At 39.4% G+C, this 14,854-nt stretch overlaps 1 protein-coding gene across 3 annotated transcripts; it reads right to left on the bottom strand.

The window, feature by feature from the left end:
* Positions 1 to 943: 943 nt before the first annotated feature.
* LOC102791260 (histone acetyltransferase KAT5-like) lies at positions 944 to 9,930 on the bottom strand. Of its 3 annotated transcripts, none has more exons than XM_087847228.1 (15): positions 9,874 to 9,930; positions 9,727 to 9,793; positions 8,979 to 9,047; positions 8,457 to 8,641; positions 7,842 to 7,916; positions 7,180 to 7,338; positions 7,012 to 7,086; positions 5,140 to 5,202; positions 4,612 to 4,860; positions 4,400 to 4,489; positions 4,166 to 4,306; positions 2,908 to 3,001; positions 2,659 to 2,818; positions 2,486 to 2,567; positions 944 to 1,367 (listed from the first exon to the last, which is right to left on the bottom strand). In XM_087847228.1, exons 1-15 carry the CDS (start codon positions 9,901 to 9,903, stop codon positions 1,233 to 1,235), a joined length of 1,674 nt encoding a protein of 557 aa, XP_087703354.1. In that variant the 5' UTR covers positions 9,904 to 9,930; the 3' UTR covers positions 944 to 1,232. The 3 variants fall into 3 exon arrangements, with proteins under 3 accessions (XP_087703354.1, XP_087703355.1, XP_087703356.1); XM_087847229.1 differs by having other exon boundaries at positions 7,848 to 7,916; XM_087847230.1 differs by lacking the exon at positions 7,842 to 7,916.
* Between the last annotated feature and the right edge of the window lie 4,924 nt (positions 9,931 to 14,854).

The raw sequence follows: 14,854 nt of genomic DNA, 5'->3' as shown, positions 1-14,854 counted from the left end.
GTAAGATATCACTTTTAGGTCTTTTTTTTTAACATTGTGCAGCTTGTTAGATAACATTGAGTAAAAAAGAAAGACGACTGTACATGAAATTTACATTCCTTAAAGTTCAACATGGCTTCTGTCATCAGTATGTACAGACACGGCAAATATACGTTTAAATCAAGAGGGGGATGATATGCTTGAGTGATGAAAAAGAAGAAAAAGAAATATTGGCCTGAATGATCTCAAACCAAGAACATCAACTGCACAAACATGTAACATAACTGATGCCTAGTTCTGAGTTTTATGTAATAAATAATGCAAAAGTTTTGGGCTGTTCACATTTATAAGTGAGCCTAGTAAAGTGACACTAAAAACAGCCTGATGCATTATAATTATTATTAGCTAAGAAACATTAATATTCAGGCACTCGAAGAAAAACTTACCCCCCCCAAAAAAAAAGTCTTAATGTACAATTTCCCTCTTTAAACTCTCAAAATAAACATCTGCCTTAGTCACAGAGAGAGTATAAAAGTATCCACAGTCTGATTTTAGTTCCTAATAACAACTATTCAATCTTTTATACCCAGGAAGAGGTTTTAGAGGTCCTGAAGCCTTGAGTATTAAAAAACAGAAGAAGAAAAAAAAACTTCAAAGTAGAAAAAAGTAAATTTTGGAGTGTTGTTCAGGTATTAGTTTTGTTTCTTAATTATGACTCTAGTGAACTTTGTTGGAATACGAATGATCCTAATGACAACATTTTTACATGGCAGATGAGAGGGTGTGGCCACAGTGGTAGTCAGGGGAACAGCAACAACAACAAGAAGAGCAAATAAATGTACTTGGTGAGTTTTACAAAATGTGGACTAACAGATGAAGCAGTTCTATAGGATCTAAAATCACGTGTATAAAAACAACCTTTCAGTGGTTTGTGCGTTTGTCATTTTACACTGATAGACAGTCACCTTTTTGTCATTTTTAATGCACTGTTTGGATCATAAACAGGATCTTTTACACAGTAGAAGGTGTGTTGTGTTTTTGGCGGTGTTACTGTTAACCAGTCTCTCCCTCTGCCCAGCTTTGACGCCCTTTTAGATTCACGATATAGAATGAACGTTTAACAAAACAATTCATGTTCACTGTTTATCGAAGAGAAGTCCTGGGTTCTTGATGAGAAAGCCGAGGGAAAACCTTGATCTGATCCCCCGTTTGCGTCGGGTGTCTGGGGTTCTGGCGTCATTCAGCAACCAACTCTACCACTTCCCCCTTTTGCTCCAGTCCTTTGGAGTGAAGTGAAGGCATTTAGGATCTATGCGCAGGTGCCGCTTCTGCATGGCTCTCTCGTGTCCCTCCACAATGTCCTCTGACAGAGTCAGAATGTACTGACCCTGCATTCAAGAAACCAAAGTCAGTACACATCATTTTATCAGCTCATTTGAAAAGGTGCTGATGCTCCACTGCTTTCAACTTCTTCAACTCACTAAACAGAGCCTTAAATATTTAAGGTGCGGCTGCAGCGTCGTAGCAACACTTCCCGCTCTGGGAGTGTTACTGCTTTTCCTCACAAAGCCATTAAATTAGGGTTTTTGCACTTTGAAAGCCACAAAAGGAGTATTAAAAAACAAAAAAACTGCTACAATGAGGCAAACCCACAAGTAATGATTACTGCTGCGAGAGACTGGCATGTGGTAAACTCAAGCTGAGCTGAGACAAAGTCACCACCTGGATTTAACATCATTGTTTACAAAACAACAGCGTTTTTACACTAATGACCAATAGAAAGTCCAGGCTTTAACCCTATGGAGAATCTTTGGAATGTGCAGTCTTTTTGTGCTGTTGATAAGACATCTAGCTCTCATCATCAAAACAAAATCTTGAGATTATCATTACTTCAAATATATGATTGATGTGGTGTTAACTGTTTAGCTTCTTAACTCCAAATAATCAACATTGCTAGTGGTTTGGCTAATGATCGTGCAATTTTAGGAAGCGATTTACATGTCACGCATCGCTTTGCAGCTGCCGAATGGTCTCACATTCGAGGCCTAGGTAACGCTCTAATGTTTTTATTGCCAGATCATACATGAATCGACAGTATTGTTCAATCTCACTGGTAGTCGCTTCATGTGAAGTTGAGAAAAATCATCTTTGGTCCCGCTCACTTCCCTGTGATCAGTGTTGATTTAGCCCATATATGCGTGAAGTCACAGCTCGCCGTTCAGTTTCTACTATTTTTTTTTTTTTTATCTTCAAAGCTCGCCGAACAAACATTCAACCTCTTTCATTTGGTTAAGGAGAAAAAAGACTTCTAAGTGACGAATCAATGAGCAGCAGTGTACCCAGCTGAACAGGTGCTAGAATTCTGCTTACCTTTCCCATCTGTGCGTTATTCAAATTAAAAATTCAAGGCTTCAGAGTTTGGGTCTTTAGCATTTCAAATCTAATGAAATGTGTATTTTCCAGCAAAGTGTAAACAGTTAATTTACAGTTGGTGCTCATCTCTCACCTTGTAATAGTTGATTAGGTTGAGGTACTGAAGTGTGGAAATAACATCTTCTTTCTTTACACTTGTGATCTCACTGATCTCACTGCAAGTACAAAGACGACACATTTCAGCTCCAAACATTCATCTATAAACATTTTTTTATAGCTCATATAAGATCCAGAATATTTGCTTACTTGATGGTAATCTGTGGTCTTTCGCCATTGTCTGGTTTAAGGTCCATAAGGATTTCCAAGATGGTCTGGGACCAGTAAGAGCGATAGGACAAGAGACCGAGATCAGAAAGCGGCTTTTCGGGAGTTCCCGTCTTCCCTTCTACTTTGGACAGCTCATAACCTGGCAGACACAAACTGATGTTTACAAGAGGTGACACGAAGACAGAAATGTTCATAACTTAAAAAACTGGCTGATGATACGACACTTACTGAACTCAATGAGCAGTTTGCCGTAACCTCTTCGCTGGTAAGGAGGCAAGGTGAGGATGCAGGCAACGTTGTAATCTTCAGTTGATTCCTTTTCCTGCACAAAGGGAAGAAAAACAATGATAAGCTTTGGAAACTCCTGCTTACATAGAGGCATATTTCCTGTTATGAGTAGGGATGGGTACCGGTATCCGGTGCCATGATGGCACCAGTTCTGACATAAACGGTAGTAACCAGACCGAAAAGCAGCGCACATTTCGGTGCTTTTTTTTCCTGAGCTGTGATATACTTTAGATTCTAGCCAATCATTTTACGTTTCTGAGGATAGTAGGCGGGTCCAGGTACGTACGTTCTTTTAGAGCAGCGCTACAGATTAAAAATGCCCAAGGCGAAGCTGTCAAAAGTCTGGCTGTACTTCACAGCAAAATATGCAAACTCAGCAGCCTGCAACAAGTGCTTTAAGCTGATACTGTGATACTGTCAAAGGAGGTAACACCTCAAATCCAATTAAACACCTGGCGACGCATAGCGTTTTTTAAAAAGCCGAGAAATGCGCCATATTTGATAGCTTGCTGCGAGACCTCACACCGAGCACATCTACTGCGGGTGTGGTGCCTGTTATCGGACCCGGAGTTAGCAACATCCCCCAAAAACCCGAAGAGTAGAGTCCTGGCCCCTAGCCCTGCCAGTGTAGCAGAAATGATGACGGATGATGATGGCAGCAGCAGCCGTTCTTCTCTGCGTGAGTAGCTTAATGTTGTCCGTGTGTAATTTACGTTGAGTAGGCTAACCACGTTATTACATTAATGCACGTAAGGTGAACTAGCAAACACCATCATAGCTACATGCGGCTGTCTTCTTGTTTGATGGCAGATACTCCCGTCACCCTGGCCAAAAAGGCTAAAATGACCAAAGAAAAAGTGGAAAACAGTTAAACATGAGTTGTTTTTGGACAAAGTTTGTGTTTTTTCCATGGATTAAGCACTGCTTCCAGCCAAGAGTGATACCATATATGCCCCATAGCTGCAGAAAAGGCTAACATTGTTATCTTTTTACAAAAAAACAGCTAAACATGAGAGGTTTTTGGACCGATTTTGTGTTCTCCATTCTTTAAGCACCGGTTCGAGCACCGTTTAAGCACCAGCACCGTTTCAAAAGTACCGGTTTGACACCGGTATCGGATAAAACCTAAACGATACCCATCCCTAGTTATGAGTGCACTATCACAGTGTGGAAAAAATTCTCTGCCTTATCTGTGCACCTTAGAGAAGTAGCCCACTATATGAAAGCCTTTGGAGTCGTACTCTGTCATTACGTAGAAGAGGAAAGGGTCTGTGTCGTAATACAACGTCTTGTGGTCGAGGAAACACTTTGCGAGTAAACACAGGTTCTGGGAATAGTTCTGGAAAAATATAAAAATATGTATTAACCACAAATAAACAACAATAAATATCTGGTAAATAAAAAAGAAAGAAAGAAAAGAAGCATCACTAACTTTGTTTTTCCTGCCGTCGATTTCAAAGAATGAGATGGTGCCTTTGCGGTAGATCTCATTGCCTGGAGGATGCCTTAGATTACATTTGGTCTGAAAAAATAAATAAATAAAAAATAAACCTAACAACACAAGCAATGTCAAACAATCCAAGAAGCACAGATTTCCGGTGTAAGCTGTTAACATAACCAAGGTTTAGAGAACAAAAGTCTTACCAAATGCCTCTGAAGACACTTGAGGCTTTTGAGGTACTTGAGACAGAATTCACAGAGGTAGAGGATGGGCAGCGAGGTGAGTTCCTGTGGGTATGGAGAGAAGTACCAAGGCTTCAGTCTGTGCCGTCCCAGCTCTATACACTCAATGTTCTTCATCCGGGTGACGATGTCGTCATGGCTGCGATCGGACACTAAACTGCCTGTCATGCGGGGTGCAGTGGGAATGCCATCTGAGCTGTCCTGGGAATCCTGGTGGTACAAAATGTGAACATTACACAGATGACACAATTATGCAGCGGTTATTCTCAAGTGCTTCAAATGTGTTTGAACAAAAAGCTGATTGATCCCAGATTTCTTTAACAACAACAAAAAAAGGTAATATGATTAATCAGAGTACATGTTTAGTCCAGAAAGACTAAACTTGGGTCTGAGGTAAGCAGCACCTCTGATTTATTGGACCCACTAAGGCACAGTTGAATTTGGAACGCAACACACAATCAACGGGCAATAATAGGAAATTAAACAGACCTCTGGTGGTGGTAGAAAGACACTGGCACTTTGAGGCTTGTTATACTGCAAAACCTTTATCATCTAGCAGAAAAAGACACAAAAACACAGGCTTTAGGACACTAAAAGGGGAATAAAGTGATTTTTATTGACACTGAATAGGTTAAGGGCCAGACTGAAAGCATTCTGGTAAAATCCAGGCTGGCTGCATGAGGAGCCCGTCAGCTTTGACTGGTGATCATAATCACAGAGACAGACATGTTAGACAGTGAATGAAGAGTGGGGTAAAGAACAAACACAAACATTCATCTCATGTGGATTTGACAGATTTGTTAATGTTTATGAAGAACCTAATGGCCACTGTCATCACCGCTGATGTGAGAGCACTTCAGGTTGGCATAAAACATGAGAGTACAGCAGCGTACATGTAGCTTGATGGACCCTCAAAAGCAGCAAACGCTGAAAATGTTTTGTCAAACAACGTCTTTGAGACAAAATTACAATTACAGGCTCCTGGTAAAATGTGGTGTCAGGATTCTTGGTCAGATTCATTTAAATAGGATAGTTTTGTTTTTTTAAAGCGCCACACATCAACTCAAACATAGACCCACACAGGAGAATGAATGAAATGCTCATTGAATATTTTAAAAAGCTGCAGAATTTAGCCAGAGCTGATGCTGAAAAATAAAAATATATGAAAGCACAACATACAGTCCTCAATATTTGCCAGCATATAATATGTTACTGTGGCCATTAGCTAGAATGAAATGTATGACAAAGTAATCAAACAACCTAAATATAAATAAATAAAGAGTAAGTTCTTTTTCAGGAGGGTCGTTAAGCCAACAAGCCATAACTAAATAGCTGCAAATGTAATTCCCTGCTTTAAACACCACAATAAACATGAGCTAAGAACACATCAATACATAAAAACACACTAATGAATTGTTTTGTGGTGGTCAGAAGGGAAACAGCGGGTGAGAAATGAAAAGGGAAACACACACACACACACACACACATATATATGAAGGGTAAAGACAGGCGAAAGCAATCTTTAAAAAAACCAAAACATTTTCATCATTATGATTGCACATGGAGTTTATAAACAAATACATGAGAGCAATAATTTATCACATTTGAATCCTGTGAAGTGATGTTGACATTTTATATGGGTACAGACAAGGTTTTTTGGGGGGATAGCGATTACTCTTTTCCTTATTTTCTGTCGTATATGCACACCTTTACAGATGTGGATGGTCAGAATAAATTTGGCCAGAGTTCAAAAAGTCAACATATGTACAAGTAATTGCTGTAAGGCAAAAGCTCACAATCTGCTTCAGACAGTTTTTCTACTCTTAAATCCACGTGATGAGAGCGGCATTCCTAAGGATATCCATGAGCTAGTCATCATGGAGACCTCGTCCACCTGCTGCTCAAACATTTTTTTTGCAAGGAGCAGCCAATCAAAAGAAAGCGGACTTAAACAGAGAAGAAACGAGGCTAATAATTCTCATTCCGGACAGAGGATGAACTCAGGGGCTGCACCAGGGCCCCATACAGGATACGTAAGCATTATTTTGAACTGTGAATCATGCAAAGCTACTTTAAAAAAGTCCAAGAATTAAAATATGGTGCTGGAAATAAGCACAATAGGTCCCCATAATAAAACAAATATGTCCTATTACAACAGTATGGACCTTGTGCAAGAACCGTGCACCAGTCTGAATGAATGTCACCAGCTGCACCGGAGAATGCTCCAGTGAGCGGACTGTGACGCTTTGCAAAATGCATTCTAATACAACTCCACAAAACCCAATACAGAAACTCTTAACAAATTCAAAAACCGAAGCGAATAACACGACCACAAACATGCAGTAGATCAAGGTAACGTACCTCGTCAGTTCCCCCACAATTAGCTTTTCTTTTCCTCCCAGGTGGAGCGGGGATGAGTCGTCGGGCATTGCCATTCTGTTGTGAGTAGGACATTAAAAGATATTCATTAGCAAATAGGAGAAAGAAAAAAAAAACAAAAGAGAGAGAATTTAGGAGAATTTTCTTTACCGTTGTGAGCTCATGGTCTTCACGGGACTTAAAGGTGGGCGTCTCTCTCACGGCAGGAAAAACAGCTGCCTGAGTGGCTTCAGCTGAACTTGGCAGGGAGGGCACAGGGATGACCGGGGGTACCTGAGGAGCCACAGGGGCAGGCTCTACTTTCCTCTTCTGCAGCAAACAAACAGTGTTAGAGATTCAGCTTTAAGATTGAATACAAACAAACCAAACAAAGGTGAATTTGATGGGATTTTTTTTTTCATGTCAACTTGATCAGAGGCTTGATTAAAAGCCGGGGACTCCATCTGTATTCAATGAAGAGTGACATCTTGATATCAAGACGCTTTTTCAGCAGTTTGTATGCAGACAGAACTAAGACTGTGCATCTTTAATAGCCACAGCAAATCAATTTATTTCTCCAAATCTCAGATAATTTGCAGGTTAACCAATGTAAATACACCCCATTAAACCTGGTATTAAATGTGATGGCAACAGATGGGCTTCACTTCCTATTATAAATCTTCACTCTATATTAAACGTTACTTTACCTTATAGCTCTGTATAGCTTTATATTCCCATGCAGTGCAACATTAACAGTGGGACCATCACACAAGAATCACATTGACACCAGGTTTAAAAAGGTCTCAGTAATTTGTGGAGTGGGTGAATTCTACTTGTACCGGCGTGGGGAGGGTTTTGCCTCTGGAAGGAGCTGTGGCAGTTTGTACGTTGAGATCTAGACTCTTCCTCTGAATTGAACGGAAAGGAAGAGAAGGAAGCGGGTTAACACTGGGATAATTCATGTTAACCCTCAGGTTAATACTGAGGAATTCAATTCACACAAAATCCGACTAAAGGTTTAATCATAAAACGAGAGTTTCACCGTTTCAGTGGCATGTGTTTGATAAAGAAGTATTAACACAGAAATGTAAGACTGAAAAAAGAGGATATTGATATTTTGTTAAAAACAGGGTCCTCTATAACATGATGCCCTTTTATTTATCTATATTTTTATTGTTATTATGGCTGCATTTCCTGTGGGTAGACTGTCACAAATCAGTGCTCAAGCAGCATAAAGCACACTGCAGCTTATTAAAGTGACCATGGAAAGCAGCGCTTATACCATGCATCAATGGAAGTGAACAGCAACAAACATGAAATTTACCATCATGCAGGTTTTTCTACAAAATGAATAAAAACCACACAACACAGAAATTAAGACTGACATCATTTCTTAATACTGTGAGAATTATAATTACATTGCTTTAAATGACACGTGGACTCCTTACCACTTCTCTCTCTCTCTCTCTTTCTCGCTCTCTTTCTCTCTCTCTATCTCTCTCTCTCTCTGGAGAACTAGGACGGGAACCTGAAAGACCGTTCTTGGTTGGTGTTTTAGCATCTTTCTTGGGGAACTGAAGCTTCTTCATGTCCAGCCTTTCTGTTGTGACCCACTCATCCAGACGTTTGTTGACTTAAACACACAGACAAAGAGAGAGCGAGTGGTGATTTGATGTGTGAAGATATTTAGCTCATAGCATGACAGGAAAAGGTGGGTGAAAAAAATAATAATAATCAAAAGCTATGTGATACAAAGCTATAATTCTGAATTGATCCAAATATGACAAAAAAAAATCAATGAATTATAATTATATATATAATTATAAATACAAATCTGCTTTGCAATCTTTGATAATAACTTAATAAAAAAATCTTAAAAGGTGTAATTAGCTTTGGTGTATGTTGACTAAACTGGGGCTGTGAATCAAATCTTGACAAAAACCAAGACAACTGACACAAAATATACTCACAGTCAATGTAGTGAACATAGTAGAGCTTTCTGCCAGAAACTTCCTTCACACTCAGGATTTCAGCCAGTGCTGTACAAAGCAGAGATGTCACATTTTATCTGAACTGTACTCAAATGAAGACAATCGTTGTGATGCTTTTCTATGAAACACTGTAGCTTTAACACACTTAACATTAAATACACAGGCATGTGATAAAAGTACTGTTTACATTCCAATGCTAAAAATAAACCAAAGGTGCACAAAATCTACTTTAATGTGAGATTTATATGTCCTATAATGTAATTATTTATGCTGAGGTATCAGGATTATAAAGTCTAAGTGCAATGCCCAATTAAATTTGGTTTAAATACCATTTGTGCTTTAATTTTTTTTGTTGTTGTTGTTAAAAAGTAATGTGTTAAAAAAGATTACTATGGACCAAACTGAGTGCCAAGAGAGTAAGAGCGATAACCTGAAAAAAATCGCTCTCAAATTTGTAAACATCACTGATGCCACCTGCATTTAGTACTTTTTTTCTATAAAACGTGAAACTAAGTAAAATTAAGAGTTGGCAATTTAATTTCCGAGGGAGTGGCAGCAGTTTTCTTAAGTCTTCCAATTTAATTCATTCACACTTTACAGCAGCATGCACCATCCGTGGCCATGGTGTTTACAGCGCTTTAACTGGAGGCCGGGGCTTCTGGTAACAACAGCTGAGCCGAGCTCCTTAGCATTAGCTTAGCATATAAAAAAAACGGACAATACTTACGCCATTCGTCTTCGTGTTCTTGGTTTTTACGAAGAACCGGGAGGCGACAGCCCTCCACAATCTCGACCTGTAAATAACAACACATTTATTTATACTCTGAAACCGGTCAATGTGCCTATATTAACATTATATCTTTCTTAAGCCTACCGACGATGAGTTGTCCGCCATTTTCGTCATCTGTGCGAGGAGGAGCGGGGTGTTGTGGGAAAATGCCGGTCCACAGCAAAGATGAAATACACGGCAAGATGAAACTTCCAGAAGGAGCCGCGGAAAACAAACCCGGAAGCTAAGCGAGGGGGTGCAGGGGTGCGGGTTGCTAATGTTTCTGAGTCGATTCACTTGGCATAAAAGTGTGAAAACTAAAGGTAAAATACATTTTTTTAAACTTTATTTTTTGTTAAGTAACTGAAACCAATGGAGGATTGTTTCCACCTCTAAAAAACTAGTCAAAGCTAGTCAAAATGTTATTTATCTCAAAATTTCGACTTAGTAACGGGAAGTCCCCCCCCCCCCCAAGTTTTGAGTTCTTTTCTCAGAAGTTTTGAGATGATAACCTATAATTTGGACTAATGGACTGCTGTTTATTTATTTTTTAGTGGAAAAAGAAAGCTACTATATGATCATAACATCTACCAAAAAGCTAACCAAAATAACACAATAATTTTTTAATCGTTAGTTTTTGTCAATTTGGTTACATTTGTCAACATAACTGGCATTAACCAGTATGTCTACTGATACGGGGCTATCATTATGACTGAAAGCCACATGTCCGTATCAGAACATTGTACTGATCTTAAATAATCACACAGGTACTAATTAAAAGATTAAAACAGTAGCATGCACACTGTGGAAACTAACGGAAACTAAACTGAGCTGAAAACAATAACGTGTTCAACTACCTTGAATTATTTCATTTTATTGTTATTTTTACTTAGTTTATTCAATTGCTTTTTGCACTGTTTTAAATTTATTAACCAGGTATGATTTGATTATATAGCATTACTTTGTTTGAGAAGAAGTGACCCCTTTGTTTTGATTACTAATATCTTGTCCCTTTAATTAGATGTTTTACCATCATCATAAAGTAACCTTGCGTCACATGCTTAGTTATGGGGTCAGCTCTTTTTGAGGTCCACATTAGAAACCTGAGAAACATCTGTGCACTTACTGCCTGGTAAGGCACAGTCCAGTGAAGTTATTGCAACCTCCACCATTCTTTTCTAATGAACTTCTTGAGCCACATCTGCATTTCACTGTCATTAAATGCTACAATTGACTGCATCCTTGATCAGGGCCTATCTGCAGCTGGCTGAGTAAGAGTTTATTATGAGGTGTTTTTGAACATCATCTTCACTGTGTGGTGATAGGCAATACTCAGAGAGCCCTCCAAGCATTGAAACACCAGCTGCACTTTACAGAGCTGTAACAGCAGAGAGCTGTGTTATCATTCTCTGTCTTTATCTTTCAAGGCCATGTAGTTCATTAAATAAAGCTTCAGTGGGAGTTGAAGAATATTAATGCTGTGCCTCTACCACTTTTATGTGTTTTATTTATATTTCAATGCAGGTAAGAGTTCATGGGATATCAGGCCTGCTGGGATCGCCAAGCCTACCTAATGAGTTTCATCTCTGACCAGTTTATCCAACAGTGAAACACATTAGAATTTCACACTAGCAGTTACCTTCAATGACCCCATTATTCTGAGTACAGTCGTGAAGTCTAACTTGCCTTGCTTTTTCAGTTTCCTGGATTTTAGGTGAGCAAAGTGGCAGGCAGCTCCTTTACTAGCTATAATGCTGCCTTATTGGCCAGCGAGCGTGCTGATTTGTCTCAAGGTGCTAGCGCAGAGCCTTATCATCTTCAAGTTATTACAGTCCGTTCTGAGGCTGTGCAAAACTCTCAAAGAACTTGGACAGTTAAAAACACTCTTTATGTTTTCAGTGTAACCTCCCTCTCACCCCATCAAAGCTGGAACAGGATCCAGCCCCACTACAAGTCTAAACTGGATAAGCAAAAGAAAATGAAGGAGTATCCTCTCTCTTCATGCTTTTTCATGTATTTTCTCTCCATTTTAAAAAATGAGAGTAGATTAAGTCTGAAATCTAGCTTCCTATTCAGACCCAACTAAATATTTTCCCAGTGAATGTAGAAAAAGAGCATTTACGTTGAAGCTGCTTTTCTTTTGTCACCTTCTGCTGAGATGAGGAACGTAATTTATGACTGAACTGCTTCACCACTCTGGATAAAGCCATTATGTACATCTGTGGAAACACTTCAGCCCCTCTCATCCTGCTACATTGTGCCTCTCTGCAATTACTGCCCTCCAAGTCAACAGGACTGGGGAGCTTTGGAGCTATAAAATGTGCAATAAAATGTGGAAATCATTTTCTGGTTCTTCCTGATGTTTCCTGCACGCCCCTCAGCTTTATGATTTATGTTTTAAAGCACACCCGCTCTTCTTACCAGGGCTAGTAGCCCTAGCTAGAGTGTATTTGAAAAAGCTGTTTCAAGAGGTTTTTGCATCAGTAGATGGCACGAAACAGCAGCCGAGCTACTACTGGGTTACCTAAATGCCTCTAATGTAAATTTAAAGCTAAACGAGTCTCATGAATGCTCATGATGAGTGTACTCCTGAGCACTGGAAAGAATCACAAATAATTAAGTGTTTGCTACTCTTCAGTGTATAAATATGGTTATGGAAAAAGTATCAGCGATCAGTGTCCGATCAAATCATCTCACAAAGAAAGGGTAAAGGTTATAAATGATCTTTAATATAATCCTCGGAACAGCGTTCAGTATACAGAACTTGCATTTTTTTTTAAAATCAGAAATTAAATTCTAAGCGGAAAATTAGATAAAACAACTACCTCTAATCCCATCACACATTTTTAATAAGACAGTCCAAGCTTTCTGTAGGGATAGCCTGCATATTACTCTTTACTATGCGAGTGCACAATAAGCCCGGTGGCTTCTTATGAGCAAACGGATGAAGCTGTGAAATGATTTTGCAAAGTGATAAAGAGACTGCGCAAACAGTGTGATGTCACCACGCGTTCAAGTGATATTGCATCCTGCAATTTCACTTCCACAGCTACTTCATAACGCTTACACATATCTCACATCTTCCCGTACCGCATTTATAATCAGCTAATCAGGGATTCTACCAGACAAACTGACTGTACTACAGACTTTGTTAATGTGTCCTCAGAGCACTTATTTTGGTCAGAAAATTAATGGTAATATTGGACACTGCATGCACATTATGGGGGAGAAGAAGGGAGACTTGTTTTCGTCTTTGGTACCACGGGCCTTAACATCTAAGCCCCAAACTCCCCCAGACTGTCCAGTTACTTGATGACTGTTTATTGGTTGGCGTTGGAGTTGCAGTTAAGTTTCTGCTTCCAATTTAGAGAAACTTAAAACACATATCATCTGTTTTTGTAGGAAAATTGAGTTTAAACACCTTTTATTTCATTCCATGCATTTTTTCTGTAATTATCCTGATATTAGAATAAATGTTATGATCCCGCTTAAATCACTCTGACAATCCATTTCCCTACATTAGCTTTTGTCACTGAACACAAGCAACGAAAGCAGTACAACAACAAAAAAACCCTCTGATTTCAGCGTCACATTTCATGTAATTAGTCTCACAGAGTTGCCTTTGTGTGGTTATTGCACATAATAGAACCGGTAAGAAGAACATAAACCTTATAAACTGCAGGAGGTTTCATAAACATCACGATGTGAACTATTGCTATTAATCACAGCCATCTCTGTGCTGAACAGCGAAGCAGATTAGTGATTAGTGATCTGCTCTCCAATCCAGCTGCTTCCCAAAGAGACTGCGAACCTCTTTAGCTACATAATGACATATTTGGCTCTCTGTTCTGTATCCCTGCCTTCTTCCATCCAAGACGTCTCGTACATTCGCCTCTTTCCACTCCTGATCGTGTCATCTTTAATCCGCACTAGTGACGCACACGTGACTCCAGATGTTCTAAAAGAAATGCTCACTCGAGAGCGGAGGATTCGCATCTCCTCAAACGTGGCGGGACAGATATGTTTGGATGAGGAAATAAAACCACTGTCCCATACTCTAAAATTTAATATCTCATAAATTTCAGTCCTAAGATGATCATGCAACATCCATGTGCCGTTTTCTTTCCCCCATTGCACTTTCAAGCAGCACTCGTCTTGTAGGTTTAAAAAAATAAAACTAAATACAAATAAATAAGAAAAAACAATAAAGATACACTGAAAAGTGCAAATGTACATTTGTTTACAGCATGACATACTCACTGTACAATCATTGGTTATATACTCACATTATTTGAAGTATTATAATAAGGATTACTAAGTAGCATAGTTGGAGTAAGAAATATTTCATAGCAAGTCTATTGGAAAATATTTGCATTGCCGTGTGACTAGGAGAGGCTCTTCTAAACATTGCCATGGTGATGTGTGTGTGTGTATGTCTGTAATGTACCTGTGTGTGTGTGTGTGTGTGTGTAAGAGAGAGAAATAGAGAGCCAGTATGTAGATATAAGGTGTAGTGTATGTGCAAACAAGGAAGCAGAGAAAACTCAAATCATTCTAGTTCAGAGGCACAAAAACCGCCCAGCCAGCATTTCAAGTATCTAACATTGTTTTGAACAACACGCATCTGTCAGACATCAGCAAAGCAGAGAGAAAGAGGAGGAAAGGAGGAGAGGACTTCCTCTTTCAGCTCAGGGAGGAGGCAGCTAAAGAGTCATACGAGTGGAAACAAGCATTTCAAAGAACTGTGTCAAAAGAGCGACACTGATTAGACAAACAACACTTTTTCTTCTTCTTCTTCTTCTTCTTTTTTGCTATTTTTTAGCCATAATATATTCTATTGCACTTCACCTAAAATGCTATTCTGTCTGCGATGAAGACGGCCCACTGCATCAGGCTGCAAACAGCTTACTCGCTTTCACGTGTCGCTCCCAATTCACTCAATGCTTCCCGGGTTGTGGCAGAAGCAAACACGTGCAGGAGCAAGTAAGGAGTCGTTAGGGCCGGATGCGGGGCGAATCCATGTCAGTCTTTGTATAAGACACATTGCTTAACATATTCACAAGCTCTTCATCCGAGGCAAAGTGTC

Source organism: Neolamprologus brichardi, chromosome 10 (genome assembly GCF_056152115.1).
Source record: "Neolamprologus brichardi isolate AB-2024 chromosome 10, ASM5615211v1, whole genome shotgun sequence".
Classification (NCBI taxonomy): Eukaryota; Metazoa; Chordata; class Actinopteri; order Cichliformes; family Cichlidae; genus Neolamprologus; species Neolamprologus brichardi.
Note: the sequence above shows the minus strand (reverse complement) of the source record. Positions and strands in the feature narration are given on the sequence as shown.